General features: G+C 41.1%; 1 protein-coding gene across 1 annotated transcript in view; it reads left to right on the top strand.

The window, feature by feature from the left end:
- TGFB2 (transforming growth factor beta 2) overlaps positions 1 to 14,120 on the top strand; it is a 65,375-nt gene extending 51,255 nt beyond the window's left edge. The window contains exons 3-7 of the mRNA XM_059828381.1: positions 6,706 to 6,838; positions 6,957 to 7,067; positions 9,413 to 9,587; positions 10,154 to 10,307; positions 12,907 to 14,120. Of these exons, the coding sequence (XP_059684364.1) occupies positions 6,706 to 6,838; positions 6,957 to 7,067; positions 9,413 to 9,587; positions 10,154 to 10,307; positions 12,907 to 13,065 (732 nt within the window). The 3' untranslated portion in view covers positions 13,066 to 14,120. The remainder of the gene's footprint in view (positions 1 to 6,705; positions 6,839 to 6,956; positions 7,068 to 9,412; positions 9,588 to 10,153; positions 10,308 to 12,906) is intronic.
- The last annotated feature ends 3,182 nt before the right edge of the window (positions 14,121 to 17,302 follow it).

The following is a 17,302-nucleotide window of genomic DNA, read 5'->3' as shown; positions in this document are numbered from 1 at the left end:
TGGAGGCTTTGCACTTTACAACATATGTTTCCACATATAACGAGTAAGAAACTGGAGAGGTTTGCAACAGAATTAAGGGTTTGCTTATCCTTGTGTCCAAGATAGGATCAAAGACCTCGAACTCAACCAGGGAGTGAGAAAGGATTGAGAATTAGCATGGTCATTTTTTAACTTTAAGCTTCAGAAAGGGCTGGATGAAGTCCCTGAGAGCTGTCTGATGAGACCTTTGAAATCTGGAACCAGGCAGCGAGTGAATCTTTCAGTAGGGTGAATAGTACGCAAGAATTTGGAAACCACAAGCAGCTGCCTATGCAGACCTTGGGAATCTGGTTATTCCACTGCAGAGGGTTAGGCTGGAGTCCCTGCAGGTTTCTTCTAGTTCAGAAGAAGTTATCCTAAATGGCAGTTTTCAGCCATGATGTTGTGCATAGCTGAACTTATCTCTGCTCTCATGTTAACCAGCATTAGCACATCATTTACCACTGGATCTCATTGTTTGGGCTTATTTACTTTGAGCTTACAAGTACATGTCAGGTTATTTCCATTATTTTAAAAGGTCCTTGAAGTTCCAATGGAAACCATGGATAATGACTGATAAGTAAGAGAAAGATTAGTGAGCCTGCCAAGATGTTGTAATACACAAGAACATCGCAGGAGTCTGAAATGACAGAGAAGAGAAGGAAAGGAAGGAAGTTATCAGGGAGCCAACAGCATCTGGAGGGAGGAGATCAGACAGTCCAGAATGAATGGAGAGGAAAAACAGATTAATAGCAGGTTTTTACAAGATAATGCCATATTTACTGTTATTCAGTGATTGCAGAACCCACTCTGGCTGACAGCAGTGACCATCACAAGTTGCAGGGCAATGCAGCAGACAGGATAGATATTTTTAAGTGGCCATATGATCTTATTACTATGTTTTGAAAGGTCATCAACTTGTTTTAAGAAACTGTAAGTCACCAAAAATATTTCCTAACAGTTGGTGACCATAATTCTCAAACACAGCTATAAAATGCCCTTGTTGTTGCTAAAGCTTGGCCTTTGATGTGTGCCTAGGGTTTTCTTGGCTGCAGCAGATGTATGTCATTGATGCATCAGCCTGTGTATCATCACTGCTGAACCACATTCAGTTTTTTGTTTGTTTGTTTGCTTGCTGGGGAGGTGATGAATTTATTAGCTAAAACTATTACACTGTAAATTATACTTAATTGTAATTTGCCTATTCTTCTGTGTCTGATTGTGGTAACTATAGAAGACTAGAAGTAGTTATTGGCCAGACCATCAAATCTGAAATAAACTAAGCAAGTTGCTGTTCTGGAGCTCTAGTTATTTGAAAGAACCAGTGTGTCTTTCTGTCAAATTTTTTCCTTTTATGTGTGTAGTGAGTCATAAAGACGGGCTGTTCTGGCATCTGCTCTCAGTGGTTGTTGTCTAGAATACATACACTAATGTGTTCGTTCAGTTATCCCCTGCTTTAGCTGCCTACATATATGAGAAGTAGGCATAGGAAAAATTGAGCAAAATAATTACATTTCTATTAACAGAGTATTGGGTTTTGGAGTTTTTTTGGTTTTGTTTTTGAACCAGTATAATTACACTAATACCGAATGCTGCTGCGCTGCATATATCAGCCTCTGATATGCCCCATTTTTTAAAGAAGCCATGTTTCTGCTGATTTTGCAAAAATTTTGCTTTGTTTGTTATCATGAATTTTATAGTGTTCTCAGTGTACTTTACAGTTTATAAAATACAGACTGACAATCCTTGTCCTTATTTTTATATTCAGAACTGTGTGATAGTTATTTGAGAGTATAAACATGTGTGCCTATAAATAAACAGTTTCATCCTCCAGTATTTTAATGAAGATTTCAGCTACTTGATACTTAAATTTAAAAAAAATATATCAGTTAATGCTCTCCATCAATCTGAAAAATAAGCATAGCACGTGGCAGAAGTAATTTAGCAAACGGTATTTTCTGGAAACTCACTTGTCATTCTTCTGAAACCAGTTTATGACAAAACTAAAGCTTTTCACCGCTGAATGCCCTGGTCATGGTGATTTGGGATATGCTTCCAAGATAGCATCATGGTTCAGCCTCCTCCAACGGACAAGGAGGAGCACAGACAAATCCTTGCCAGCAGAGCAGAGGGTCTCTCTCTGAAGACTGAATAGAATGCCTTTGCAGAACCAATGAAGAGTAGATTTCAATGGGATTTAGAAAATACCAGAAATCTGTCAGGCCTGATGAGGGTGGCATGTGAGTCCTGTCATCACCGAGATCCCCGGCTGGGCTTCCTAAACATGTGTAGCTGTACAAGCAAGAGCAACGCTTTGTTTGCATCTGGATGCTTCATGAGCCCTTTACTGCAATTAACTGCATTATTCGTATATTCATATGGTTTTTTTGCCTTGATCTGCTGGCAGTAACTGCATGTATGTGATATCTACAGAACCTTCATGGGTATTTGTAAGATAATTTTTTCCCCAGGTGTTTTTAAGAAGGGTCAGAATAGAAAAACAATTGATAAGGGGAAGGTTAGCAGTGCCCATAGAAGAAGATAGCTAGAAGGCAGGGCTTAAGTGTACAAAATACTTTGTCAAGAAGAGATTAACAAGCGTTTTGGCTAACTATTTGATTTCCTGTGAAAGGGAGGAATCCCGTACAAAAAGAGGGTAGACAAAAACAAATTGTTCTTAAAATTTAGAGCATTGCTACTGAATGAAAATTACTCTGCATACCGGGCTAGAAGTCTGCTGGATAACGTTTTGGTAACCCTTCTACCTATTCAGCTCATCCCCATATAATTTGATCATATGCATATGTTCCCTACGTAATCCTTTATTAGAAAAGGCAGCGTTGCATTATCACTCAGTTGAAAGCGAGACCAAATAAACAGATATACCTGGAAGAACATCCCCATGTTCAGAAGCTGCAGAGATTTTGCACAACCCGAATTTTGAGTTTGTTGAGCTTTCACTCATACATGTGTGAAGGTGTGCATGCTCATGTCTGCACGCGTGCTGTTGTTGTGCATCATCAGCTACTTGTGCATGCAGGTGTTTAAATGTGTCGCTTGTAAGTGAAAGAGGTGAGGTTGTGTGTGGGGGAACTCTGTCTCCTAATCATGCAAGTGATTAAATCTGTCATCTCTACATGCAGGTGGTGGTGGACAGTACTCCTCCCATCCCGAAAGCCCTAGCCATCCATGTCATGACCCATAGACAGAGCAAACTCTTTCTGCCTCTTTAAGAGGCAGTGTTTGGACAAGGTGCCCGAAGGAAATGAGAAGGGATTAAAGGGGAAGTTTAACTCAGTCTTCCTTCTCTCCTGTGGGTGTTTTTTTTCCCTTGTCTTCTGTTAATATTTTTAGTGCACTGAAAACTCCTTTGCCCAAAGGCTTACTTTTTAGGCCTTCATTTAGCTCCTGCAGATGCCAGCTGTGCAGCAACATTTCTGATAACAGTGTTTGATGTGGCTGTGATGGGCTAAGCATAAAGGTAAGGCAGTGTTTATAGGCAAGGCAATGTTTGTAGGTAAAGGTAATATCTCTTCTAAGACCAATCAGTATAGTTGGAAAAAGTAGACAAGCTTTCAAGCACAAAAGCTGCAAGGCACAGGAAAGGCTTTTCTTCTTTTTTGCAACTAAACTAGTTAATCTAGTAGGAGAAGGTATTGGAAATACCGAAAGAGAAGTTTCTCAATGGGAATATAGGCTTGAGGGTGTATTGAAAGAAAGAGGTGTGTTGCTGATGGGGAAGATAAGACCAGAAACGTAGCGCAAAGTATAAAGAAGCAAATCAAAGGGGGAAAATGGCAGAGAAAACTTAAAATGCTTATCTCATGTAATAATTTCTGGAATACTCATTTGAAGAACATATTGTAGCTGTAAAAATTTCTGATAGGTTCCTATGAAGAGGCCACTTTGTTTATCACCATGTAGAGTGCAATTGCTTCAGTGTGGATGGAAACATAGAATGCAGTGTAGGAAAGAAGTGAAGAGTCCGTCATCAGGTTATTTTGTGGGAGGAAATAGACTCTGAGGATCCAGCCCAGGATTTTATCATCCATTAGCTTTCCACGCTTGCAATGATGTAACAGAAAAAGAAGGAAAAAATGGAAAAATGGAAATGGTGAGGCTAAAAAGATCATTCTTGCTTACAAGCAATCAGGTTGTTAAGATCATATATCACCCTAACACTATAAAGATACTTAGTCATCCCAGGAGAAGGAGATTGAAGGAGACGTGCTAATTTCACTAAGTATGGCACTCATCACACTTAACAGCCTTTTGCTTAACAACCGCTAGCGCCTGTTTAACCCATAACATTAATTGTGGAAATTATGCCATACTTAGTCTGTGACTTTTGAGCTCATGCTTCATAATTTTCTTCCTGAACGTGCCACATAGACAACATGGAGAAAAGCCTTACTTTCAGATATCACAGATACCATAGTATGGGTAATATCTAGCTCTTTTAATCCACAGTGTCCATCCTGTCCCACAGTGTCCTACAGTTTTGAAACCTGCAAACACTTTTCTTGTCATTCAGTTTGTTGGTGAGGATCTATGTTCTTTGTACCGTTGGATACATGCAGTGATGATTTCTTGTACTTTTACAAATGCCTTTCATGCCAGGTACACGCTGCCAGCCCTCGACTTTGTCTTTTAGTAGCAATGGGATTGGGATAAAGACATTTTATTTTGGATACCAAGGCACAGCTGAGTCTTCAGAACATCTCCAAGACCAATTATAGTTAACATCAGGAGATTGCTTTTGTCACATTACTTACTTTTAGATCCTTACATCACTGCCAAAACTGAGGTATGCAGTTTCTGGAGTCTTTGGAAAGATATGACTGTGCAGAAAGGAAGAGAAATGAGCCAAGTTCTTATGTCCCATTTGCCTCACACACACCCCCCGCCCCAACACATCTTTGCAGAATGACAGCTGCATTACATCCTCAGAAACACTTGAGTTGACCTGATAAAGACCAAAGGGAAGGCAAAGTTATATTTGTACTTCTCTGGGACTTTCCCAGCATTGATTACTGATTCTCTCATCCCTCTGGCACTTCTGAGCAATGGTAGTCCCCTTGCTGCTGCCAAACTCTCTGTAAACAGTTGTTCAAACACTTTGTTTGAAGGTTGCCTCATAAAAAGGAGTCCCAGTGTTCAATGTTTGAGTGCCCTCAGTTTCTGCTGGAGAACTCAGCATTGCCTACTAGGGGCACTTAATAATTTTCTGGACTTGGCCCAACATCTTCTCAGGTCTTTTTGCTAAATGTGTTGATCAGAAAGAAGGCAAAGAGCTTGTCATGCTGCTGTTCTTCTCATAAGACAAATGTTATTGTGGAAGCTGCACTGTCGGCCTTTGAGAGGTCTGGCATTCCCTTGAAATAAATAGGGAGACTACATGTTGGACAGAATCCGGCCTTTTCAAGCCTGCTTTTCTGTTGAATTATGAAAAGCCTAATTTTATCATGATGACATAATTTCACACCTCTTTTGAAATATTTTTCTTTACATGTATTATGCAGTTTCACCATTGTTTTATTCCAGCAGCATTTGCTATATGTTGGGTTAGTCTGGGCTGAGAAAATAGGAGGAAACAATGAGACATTGTCAGTTATTCATATGGAGATGGACTTGGATGGTTAAAGAGAGGAAGAACCGGAAACAATACATGAAGTCGCACAGCTGGCATGCCAAAAGTTACAGAGTGATGTTATCACGTGGTGTCTTGATTGGAGTTGACTTAACGGTTGCATGGCATTCCAGCTTCCTGCATTGCAAAACTATTAACATAGTAATAACCAGGAAACCAGAAACCTGTTAGCAGCCAGAAGTCCAGTTGTTTTCGTCCTAGAGTTAGGGTAAATAATAGCAGGCTATGCTTGTATGTGGGAAGGCACTCGCTGAATTGTTTAGATAGGAGGAAGGCTGGAGGCACTTGAAATTCTAGGCATGCAGTGCTGTGCCTCGAAAGGGAGGGGCTGGGTTTCTTTTGGTCAGGTATTTTTTATTGCATGCTCAGTAGCAAGATTTGCTGAAACTTTTGATACAGCTGGCATCAAAGTTTGGATGCAAGCAGCATCGCGTGTTGCACAAATCCATGTGCAGCCACAGTTCACACCATGCTGCCTCTGCATACCCCCAGGCTACCTGTATGGACAATAACTTTTTTCTGTTTAATGTATGACTAGTACCTGAAGTCAGAGGAAAGGCTGGAAGCATGAATAAGGCAGTACCATGCAGATTAGTTATGGGTGAGCAATATAGTATCTTCAGTGTACAAACAACATTGTACAGGCTTTACTTTAGCATCTGCTGTTATGCTGAAACCAGTGTAAGTATTACTGAAGAAGGTAAAATAGCCTCTTTTGATGTTCCAGTTACTTGATCTCTTGACCACTTGTGTTGCAGGACAAGTTTTCAGGGTAGTCTTTCTCTTAGGAAGGAATATGTGATGGCATGTTTTGCTTGGGAGCATAAGGTGATTTCATTGGGGTGTTTTTATATCACCTTCCTCTCCTGATGCACCCTAAGAAAATTCTTTCTGAAAATGTGCCTGAATGTACATCTGCTACATAGAGGTTTGAGCTGTAATAGTTTCTTCTGATATTTTATAATCTTGGTGGTCCATTTTAATAAAAACCAGGTAAATTTTAACCTGTAGGCAATCATATTTGTTGTTTCTTGCAGGTTCTAAAATCTAAAGAATTATCATCACCAGGACAGCGCTACATCGACAGCAAAGTAGTTAAAACAAGAGCTGAAGGAGAATGGTTGTCTTTTGATGTCACTGAGGCTGTACATGAGTGGCTCCATCACAGAGGTGACAACAAGTGCTCTTTGCCTTCACTCCTACCCCAGCTGCTCCTCCATTAACTCAGCAGTATTTCAGGGTCATTCCGTGTGTAAAAATCAACTCCACTTACTTTTATGTTTTGCAGACAGGAACCTTGGATTTAAGATAAGCTTACATTGTCCATGCTGCACCTTCGTGCCTTCCAATAATTATATCATCCCAAATAAAAGTGAGGAGCTTGAAGCAAGATTTGCAGGTAATGAAAGAAAAGAACTTTTTAAAATGTTATGGTACTTATTAATTGAGGAGGGAAACAAAGCTGTTACTGCCTCTTTAAATGGCATTCAGCTGATTGAAAACTTGCTCACTTGAGAATCTTGATTCTCAGCTGGTAGGAAATGGTATTGAAGGTACAATGGTAAAATTTTTATCAGCTGAACTAGTCTAAAACCAGATGGCATGAGTAAGCCATCTCATTCCATGCATGCAGCTTCGATGTCCTTAAGTGTCTGTGTTACAGTTTGCAGCATGCACACCGGATATATATACAATTTTGGATGTAGGGAACACTGTTGCACAGTAGACCATCCACTGTTGGATAGTCGTGAGAAAACTTGCTGAATATTTTCAAAATAAACCCTTTGACTGCTGTCCATCCTAGCACTGTCACGGTTCAGGATTAGTAGAGAAGGCTACTGCTGGAAAGTAGAATTAGGATGGTGTTTGGCTCACATGTAAGCTGCTTGCAGTAGATATGTACGCGTTTTATGAGTGTTAAACAATACTTGTTGTGGCAAATTTCCAAAGTATAGGTAAGGCAACAGTTGGCTGCTTTGCTTACAGAAGCACCTTCCTTTGTCCTTAGTGAGTATAGAGGGTCCCAGTCTTTGTAAGTGCCTGCACACATACTTCCAGCTCTTCAGGCAGACTAAATATCTCCAGCTACTCTTTTTTTTTTCTTTATTTCTGGTCATATCAGTAATATTTTAAATTACTCTGAGCAATGGCATCAGTTGCTTTGGGAAGAGGGGAACAATAGGTGCCAGATATGTATAAATGTCCTACAGTGTTTTACTGCCAGTGCGTTGTGGGTTGAAGAAACAAATCATGTGCCTGTCTATGTGCTCCTAATTGCAGCACTGGAAGTCTAATTCTCAGGTGAAGTCAACAGAACTACATTAGTTAACATTGATTACCTCTATATATCTACATTGGCACGTAGAATTTATTGTAATATATTTGTATATTGGTTACACAAAGAATTTTTTATGCTGACAGTTAGCTTGGTAAAAACTTAGAGATTGGATTGAGCAGGCATTAAAAAATAAACAACAGTGTGTAGTTAGGGTTATGGATATATGTGCTTCTTATGGACAGCAGACAAGGTGATATAGAGTATAGGTCATACAAGCTCCCTTCTGTTTTTAAGCCATTAAAGTTTCAGTTTCCAAAAGGGAAATGTTATTTAATTGACCGTGCTATAGTTATCATCCACCAGTACATACAAAACTATGGCTGTATTAGAACCACCCCAAATTCTGTTTATACAGTTCTCATTTATTAAAGTATATCATGATTTGGTTCAGTTGTTTTCCAAGGATTTGGCTATATTCCTTGCAAAGTATTAAGTTTTTCTAACCATTGTTTCACTGCGTTGGAATTTTTTCTCTAAGTAAATACATTTACTGTACATATGATTAAAGCCATTGTGTGTATTTAAAAAATTGTTAGTATGCTATTTGGTCACTGTAATTGTAAATGTTATGAAAAGAAAAGTGTATCTTTTTCTCTTTAGATAGTATTATCTGGTTCAGGAGGTTAATTTTCAAAAGGATCCTGGGAACAGGCATAACGAACTGTTTGGATGCCTAGGAAAGGCTAATACCTTGAGTCTTTTGCCTGTACTATTGCCATGATAAGAAGCTAGTAAGACAGTTAGTGTTTCAGGAGGAAGTACAAAATCTGAGGTCGTTGACTGCCACTTCAAGAAGAAATACTTTGATCAATGTCCTTGCCATGCCCATACAAAAGAAGGGGCTAGAATAACTGACTTTCTTGGAAAAAATAGCAGATTTAAATAAACTGGCAATTGGAGACAGAGAATTTACAAGCATTAGAAAGAGGAAAATGTGACAGAGAAAACTAATGGGACAGAAGTAAGCAGTGGAAAATGCAGGTGAAGTATCCAGAGCAGCTTTAATGGTGTTATGAGGTTTTAAAAGGTACATAGCTGTTAAAAGATGGGAATACTGCCCTAAGTGAAGTGACAAAAGCGTCACTGCTTGGGGCGTTTGAAACTAAGCAATGCAGATGCAGGTGACTGAAGTAATCTTTTCTGTTACTCATTTCAACAGTTCTGGTAAATGTACTGAAATGCCATTAAATGGCTGTGAATGTGGGAGGGCTGATACAATAGATAACATGAGAACTGTGAATATCTTAGGGATTTTGGGTTAAAATTTGCCCCCACTTTCCTAGTAAACATGCTCAGCTGACACCATCATTTCCCAGTTTCTGAGAGAATTTTTTTAAAGAGATGGTTTATTTAATTTGTGAAGAAAAAGCAACACAATGTTTATCACCAAAATGTATTTTTTGAAGGTATTGATGACTACACATATTCCAGTGGTGATGTGAAAGCTTTAAAGTCCAATAGGAAAAAATACAGTGGGAAGACCCCACATCTTCTGCTAATGTTATTACCCTCCTACAGACTTGAGTCGCAACAGCCCAGTCGGCGGAAGAAGCGTGCTCTAGATGCTGCCTATTGTTTTAGGTAACTATGCATCCATATTCAATATACTTACATAGTAGTACCAGCCTATGAGGTGTAATGCGGTTGCTTATCACGTTTCTTTACGGTTGGCATTTATACAGAGTGCAGACTCTCATTCGCAGAGCACAGGGTCTGTGTACAGCAGGTATCTGCCTGTCTCCAGTCCCGCAGAGACAGTGGCAGATGTGGAAGGTTGTGGCCTTAGAAAGCAGAAGCTGAGTTCCACCTGGGATGCTTCCCAGCCCCATCAGCCCCATAATTACAGCCAAATTACCACCTCCACTGTGCTCACCTACTCAGAGAGGCCTCTGGGTAGGACCTGGAGAAAAATACTTACTAGTCCTCCAGGGAGACCATTGGCTTTGTCTGTATAAGCAAGTCATGCCATGTCTAAGCATCTGATTTCAGTTACAGTATAAGCTACTATTGATGTGATTTGGTTGTGAATTTTTGGGACTCAGCCTTGCCTGCCTGTAAAGCATTGTTCAGGGAGCAAGCTGGATTATTCTTCTTCCCTGTGTTGTCTTTGTTATGACCGATGTGCTTGTCTGTATTTTATTTCTCAGGAACGTGCAGGATAATTGCTGCCTGCGTCCACTTTATATTGACTTCAAGAGGGATCTGGGCTGGAAATGGATTCATGAACCTAAAGGATATCATGCTAATTTCTGTGCAGGAGCCTGCCCATATTTATGGAGCTCAGATACTCAGCACAGCAGAGTAAGTAATGATTTTGCTAATTTTCAGCTTCTATTTTATAACTGCAGGGTGAAATATGTTTCTAGGACTGACATCAGCACCAATGCCCAAAGCTTGTGTTTATTATCTCAGTAACTAAGGATGATGAAATGTGGCCCTATAGAGGGACTTGCACATGGCCTCAAGCTAGTGTTGAAGCAGTAGGAATGTATTGGCCCAGAGATTTTTTCTTAATATGTTCATCGATATGACATATCACAGAATCACAGAATGGTAGGGGTTGGAAGGGACCTCTGGAGATCATCTAGTCCAACCCCCCCCCACCAGAGCAGGTTCACCTAGAGCAGATTGCACAGGAATGTGTCCAGGGGAGTTCTGAATATCTCCAGAGAAGGAGACTCCACAACCTCTCTGGGCAGCCTGTTCCAGTGCTCTGCCACCCTCAAAGTAAAGAAGTTCCTCCTCATGTTTAGATGGAACTTCCTATGATCAAGTTTGTGCCCATTACCTCTTGTCCTGTCACTGCGCACCACTGAAAAAAGACTGGCCCCATCTTCCTGGCACCCACTCCTTAAGTATTTATAAGCATTAATAGATCCTCCCTCAGTCTTCTTGAGACTAAAAAGACCCAAGTCCTTCAGCCTTTCCTCATAAGAAAGACGTTCCAGTCCCCTAATCATCTTTGTAGCCCTTTGCTGTACCCTGTCCAGCAGTTCCCTGTCCTTCTTGAACAGGGGAGCCCAGAACTGGACACAGTACTCCAGATGCGGCCTCATCAGAGCAGAGTAGAGGGGGAGGATAACCTCCCTCGATCTGCTTGCCCCACTCTTCTTGAGGCGTCGCAGGATGCCATTGACCTTCTTGGCCACAAGGGCACATTGCTGGCTCATGGTCATCCTGTTGTCCACCAGGACTCCCAGGTCCCTTTCCACAGAGCTGTGGAAAGCATATGGATGGATTGAATGCTTTTTCTGAGTATGAGCTTGGTGTAGCTTTGGGAGGCTGCCTGGGAAGGGACCTTTCATTATAAAGCATGAGTGGAAGATGGAACAATGAGTTCCGTCAGCAAAGGCACTGAGGGAGGCATTATCAGAGTAACAGAAGGGCTGAGTCGTACCACCTGATTATCACCTACTTTTATGACCTGCTATTTTTCATTTTTGTTACTGATATGCTGCCATGCTGAATTTCGTGAAAAGGTACTGATAAACATGCTTCTTTTACTTCAAAAGATGTACTCATTCTTGCAGTTTGAAAATTTATATGTGAAGGAGAAACCTTGTGACTGGGATGCTGAAGAACTGATAGTCATCTGAGATGGGGCTTAGTTTAAGGATTAGATGTGGTATTTTAGCCAGCTGCCTTAGGATGAGTAGTATGCTGCTGTGAAGTCCTTATTTCTCTCAACTGTCAATAAGGATGTCTAGACAATAAATGCAAGAGGCAGACATTTGCATTGCAGTTGTCATGAAGTAAGAATTTCACCCTCAGGTCCATACTAAGAATGATGTCTCCCGTTTTTCAAGCCTCCCTTAAAATACCAGATCAATATGTCAGCCATCAGGGAGAACTCTTGGTGTCCAGGGGGCAGCTTGCTTTCCCTTTGGTCTGTACAGCTGTGATGGTATGTTGTTCCTGAACCCACAGACCCAGGTATAGATACCCTTTGTAGCTGTCACTGGCTGTGGCATTGTACTGTTAGCAAAGCCAGCAGGCAGAGGTATAAATAAGGTAAGGATGTTTCCGTGCTGGTGTGGAGTAGTAGTGTACACATTTTGGAGCAGCACTTGTTTTTAAAGGAAAGAGGAAGAATAACTGTCATGGTCACAAATATGTGGTTTGGATAGTTGCCCAAGGAGTCAGAAGTTGCTTAATAAAGTAGTTAGTGTTGCTGTCCTGAACAGATCTTCTGTCTCTCTAAGCTGCAAATGTTGTGTTGAAATTCTAGGAAAAGGTCACTTGGTGTTTGGCTAACACATTAATGGCATCCTCAGAAATACCTATGCATCATCAGCGGGTAACCCTACATACTTCCCTTGCAGAGAAACATGCATATGAATCCAATGTGACATAAAGCACCAGCGCTGCTAACTTCACCGCAGCTGATTCTCAACAGAAGTAACTGCAGCCTGAGTCTTGGTGCTTGCAGAGTGGCATTAATGGACTTAGTAAAACATAGCCAGAGAGGAAAAGCAGAGGAGCGCTTATACTCTGAAGGGCTCTCTTCTCCCTTTGGTGCACTTGTAGAGCCAAAATCCTGTAACAGCAAATGGCAATCTGAAGACACGGATAAAAACCTCCCGGTTTCTTCTTTCCGTATCAATACAGTGTGCGGGTTGATTCAAAGGGTTACACTTTCAAGGCAGGCTCCAGGCATGTACCTGTTTTGAGGTTTAAGACTGTATGGATAAAACCTTAGGAAACTCAGGCAGATTGTGACACCAGATTGAACTAGAGAAGCATAAAAAAATATTAAAATCCAGGAATCTTCATACTGCTTTCAGTGGGCTTTCTCTCAGGTGCTGTGGGAGGAAGCGATGCAGAAAGGAATTTGCCCTGCAGTGGCAGGAAAGCAGAGGTAGCTGTCTTTAATCTTTTTTTTTTTCCTTTCTCCTTCTAGGTACTCAGCTTGTATAACACCATAAATCCAGAAGCTTCTGCCTCCCCATGCTGTGTTTCCCAGGATTTGGAACCCCTCACCATCCTTTACTACATTGGCAAAACACCCAAAATTGAACAGCTGTCCAACATGATTGTAAAGTCTTGCAAGTGCAGCTAAAGGATACCCCTGAAACAGCATGACGTGTGTGTATTAGGAAAAATAACCAAGGAAAAAAAGAGAGAGCGAGAAGGAGAGAAAGAAAAATGAAAACCCAGGTTCATCAGTGTTAAAAGAAAAAAAAAAGAAGAAAAAAAAGCGGTACTAGTCTGAACTGTTTGAAAGTTTGTTTTGTTTTTTTTTTTTTAAACTGGCATCTGAAGCAAAACATTGAAGGCCTTTATCCTACATTTCACCTACACATAGTGTGAGATAGACAAGAAGCAAAGTTAAAGAAACAAAAAAACCTTTTAAAAAGTAAACACTGGAAGAAATTTGTTAGTGTTACTATGTGAAAGGAAAAAAACAGGAAAATCCCATGAAGTGGAGTTGCTGTATCTGTCCCGTGCCTTACTTGATCTCTCTGTATTGTTACGCAATAGGCATCCTACCCATTCCTCTTAGTTGTAGAGTTAACAGTGCATTATTTATTTGTGTGTAAAAACTATCAAATGAACATTTCTGTATCGCCATTGGAAAAAAGAAAACCAGCCAATGTGGAGAAAGTGGAGACCAAATAAGCTGCCAGAAATACATGTAAAGCCTAAAGGAACACAAGCTCAAAAGAATCAGAAAAGTAATGGTTAGTTTAGTTCAATTAAAATAGAAATCAGTTATTACATTATTGAGAAACTCTGCCTTTAAAATACCTTATTTTTCATGCCAGCTGCCTAGAGAGGCTTCTTGTAAGGTCTCAAACCTTTGTTTTAAATACTGAATAATTTACTAATAAAGGACACTCTGTTTCAGTCTCAAAGACAAGTCTATAAGATTTTTTTTTTACTGTAAATGATTTAAAATGTCAGTTTAGTAAACCAGTGAAATATTTAACATGTACTGGTCTAATCTTCAGACCTTAATATGTTGCTGTATAGCTATGCTATGGGATTTTTTTGTTCTTTTGGTATATGTAACCATACCTAGAGTATTACAATAGGTGGGTAGTAAAAGCCAGCTTAATTGGAAACATATCTGTAGATCTCTATTTGTAAACTATTAAAAAATTAAGTACTTTATGTGTAATGTGTAAATTTTCACCATATTTTTGTACTCTGTAATACTGTCAGCTCTCATGAGTTTGAATTTGAATTTGGGGCTCTTTTTGATCACTCAGAATCATGTGTTTCCCTCTAGCTGGCCAGTATGAGTAGAGTCCCTATATTTTGACTTGCACTACAAATACATGTTTTATAATAATTGCTATACATGTGCTTTGTATATTGTTCATCATTATGACATAAGCTACCTGACTCCATTTGTTTTTCTGTTTTATAAAAAGGATGAATTGAAGCGATCTCTCCCCCCCTCCTCCCCTTCCTCCTCCGTCGCCCCCATTTGTAACACTTTTGAATCGCGATGCGGTTCGGATTCCTAGACCTTTTTATTTCCTTTTGGCTATAGACATTCAAACAGATGGGCAGGGAGCGACGTGTTGCAAGAAGAGGTGTCCCAGCCTGGCTGAGGCGAGGCAAACCCTTGCAGAGAATGACATTCACCACTGTGCAGAAGGCTGGTAGGAAGTGTCTGCCGCAGCGATGCCCCGAATGGGGTGTGAGCGGGATCGGTTTGCGGACAGAGGCCGTGCATCGTCGGCCTCGCACACAGCAGCAGGGACTTGCCCCTGCAGGTAGTCCATGGGACTGATCCTGCTCCTACTGCAGGTAACAGAGGTTTGCCTTTAACTTCTGCAGCAGCACGGCAGGCCCCTTTAGGCTATTTGTGAGTGTAAGGATTAGCAGGATCAGACCCTTGATTTTTGTGAGTTTGCCAATTTTTTTTCAATTGAGTTCACATTGAAGCTTCTTTTAAGAAAAGGAAAAAGGAACGTGGGGTTCCTAGGTTTTTGTTGTTGTTATGTATCTTTAAATATCATAGAGGGAGTAAAAAAAAAAATCCACATCATACTCTTCCTTTAAAAAAAGCCCCAACCTAAATTAGCAAAAAAATCATGAAGACTGCGCATTCAGTTCATTTCGCATGAGGAGTGGTTTTGCACAGCAAAGCTGGAAAACTGCGTTAGAAACATACTACTTGGCTGACAAGGACATTTTCTGTCATTGACCCAAGCGGTGTCAGGAGGATGCTCCTAAGCTTGATGTTGTCAGCTCCAGTTTTAAGAAGTGCAATTTCTTTGGCTTCAGCAGAACACTGATGCAAAACTGAAGTACCGCAGCAGCTTGCACATGCAGCTCCTTGGGACCTCGGTAGAGCCTGTGCTTATTGCCTAGATGGAAGCGTAGCCCCACAGATGATCTAATCCCACCCGTTGACTCAGCGCAGAGGAGGAGGTATGTTAGACTTCTGATTTATTTAGTGAGTTGAGATGAACAAGTGAAAAATCTGTCCTGCTAACACTTGCTTGAGCCAGACTTAGGCCAGTGAGAAGATGCACTGAACTCAGTGAAACTCCTCAGGGTAGTAAATACTCTGGATTTTGTTGTATACGGCAGCAAAATTAGTTTTATCAGGTTCAGTATGAGAACTGTATTTTTGTTGGACAGGAAAAGAGACAAGGATGAACACATTTTAAAAAATTTAAAAACATTTTTGCAATTCTCTGCTATGGGAATGCAGCTCAAAACTGGTTTTGAAGCTTTGAAAAAGTGGAATAGGAGATAGCATAGTTGTCCAACTATACTCACTATGCGCTGGACGCAGCTGAAAATTTCGGTTTGGAGTTTTCCTCTAAATTTAAGTACAAAACCTGATTTCTGTAAGTCATTACCCCAAGATGGAATACTTTTTTGTCTACTTTTTTTTTTTCTCAAAATGCACTGATAGTATTTGAAATACTCTATTATAAAGCTCCTACAATTTTTTTTTTGTTTGTTTATTAGGCATGTATTTCCCTTTAATTACCAAGGATGTTAGGCCTGATGCTACAATGTGCAGAACTCATGGGTGAAATTCCCCTCAACAGAGTGGCATAATGTGAGTCCTAAGCACCGCTCAGGTCTGATGTAAATCCCCCTCAAACGATGTTTAGATGGGTCTGCAACAGCTCAAGGACTTTGTGCCAGAGGCCTTATCACGATGAGGTAATTGCCACTGTCTGAGCAAAGTCCCTGAGAAGTGGTGGGAAATGTCCAGTGCCTTGAAAGATCAGACCCAAGGGGTCGACAGGGGCTGAGGGGGAATCTTAGCACTTAGCTGGGTGGGGTAGGACAGCATTTTTTGTGTTTAGCATCAATACAATTGTATGGTTGGCATGGTTTAAAGGAGAAAAAAAAAAGGAACTTAAAGGACAGCTGTGTTGTACTTTGGTGATCGATTACTCTGTATTTTAACACATTGTATGTCTGTTTTTGTGGTGCTCTAGTGGTAAATAAATTATTTCAATTATATGCTGGTGTTGCTTTCGTATGGCAGTGTTCTTCTGGCGTAGGCGATTCCTCAGCTCTGGCTCAGCTTAATCCCTGCAAAGCCTGATTAGGTGTGTGATTTTAGTGAGTGTGACCTTGACAAGGTCCAGCACAGGCTGAACTGAAGAACAACCATCCAGGGTGAGCATGAATCATGTCTGCTCTGAGCATTGCTTTCCCCTCAGCCACTGCAGTGTATGTCTTGGTCTGTAGGCAAGAAGTGGCTTCTGGTTGACTGCTCTGAGCAGCAGCACTATCCCATGTGTGTGCAGGACAGGTACTGTCCTGGGCAGGACCAGTGTTACTCCATGGCCCCACCGTGCCTGATCCCTCACCAAAAGCATGCCTTGGCAGTCCTGTTACTGCAGGCACCAGTTCTGGGGGCTTTCCTCCCTGGTAGAGGATGTCAAACTAGTTTCTTCCTCATTTCTGTAATGCTGTGGGAGGCGAGAAGGTGATCTGTTTCATGATGCCCATACACTAAATGGTCCCACGCCATTGCGTCCTTCGATAGAGCTCAGTGAAACTGTTGGTTTTGTATGTTGTACAAAATAGTCTACAAGGGGGTGAGATGGGGAATTGGAGGAGAAGCAACAGACACAAGTTGGAACATGGCAAATTCTAACTTCGTGAAAGGAAAATATATTTACGGTGGAGGTGGCCTGTGGAACAGGTTGCCTAGAGAGGGCATGACTTCTCCATCCTTGGAGATGCTCAAAACCAGCTGGGCAAGGCTCCGGGCAGCCTGGTCCCACCGCGCCTGCGCAGGAGGTTGGGCTGGAGACCCCACAGAGCCCTGCCCAGCCCCACGAATCTATGAACAGTCGTGGTCCAAC

This window comes from Gavia stellata, chromosome 2, assembly GCF_030936135.1.
Source record: "Gavia stellata isolate bGavSte3 chromosome 2, bGavSte3.hap2, whole genome shotgun sequence".
In the NCBI taxonomy this organism is placed as follows: domain Eukaryota; kingdom Metazoa; phylum Chordata; class Aves; order Gaviiformes; family Gaviidae; genus Gavia; species Gavia stellata.
Note: the sequence above shows the minus strand (reverse complement) of the source record. Positions and strands in the feature narration are given on the sequence as shown.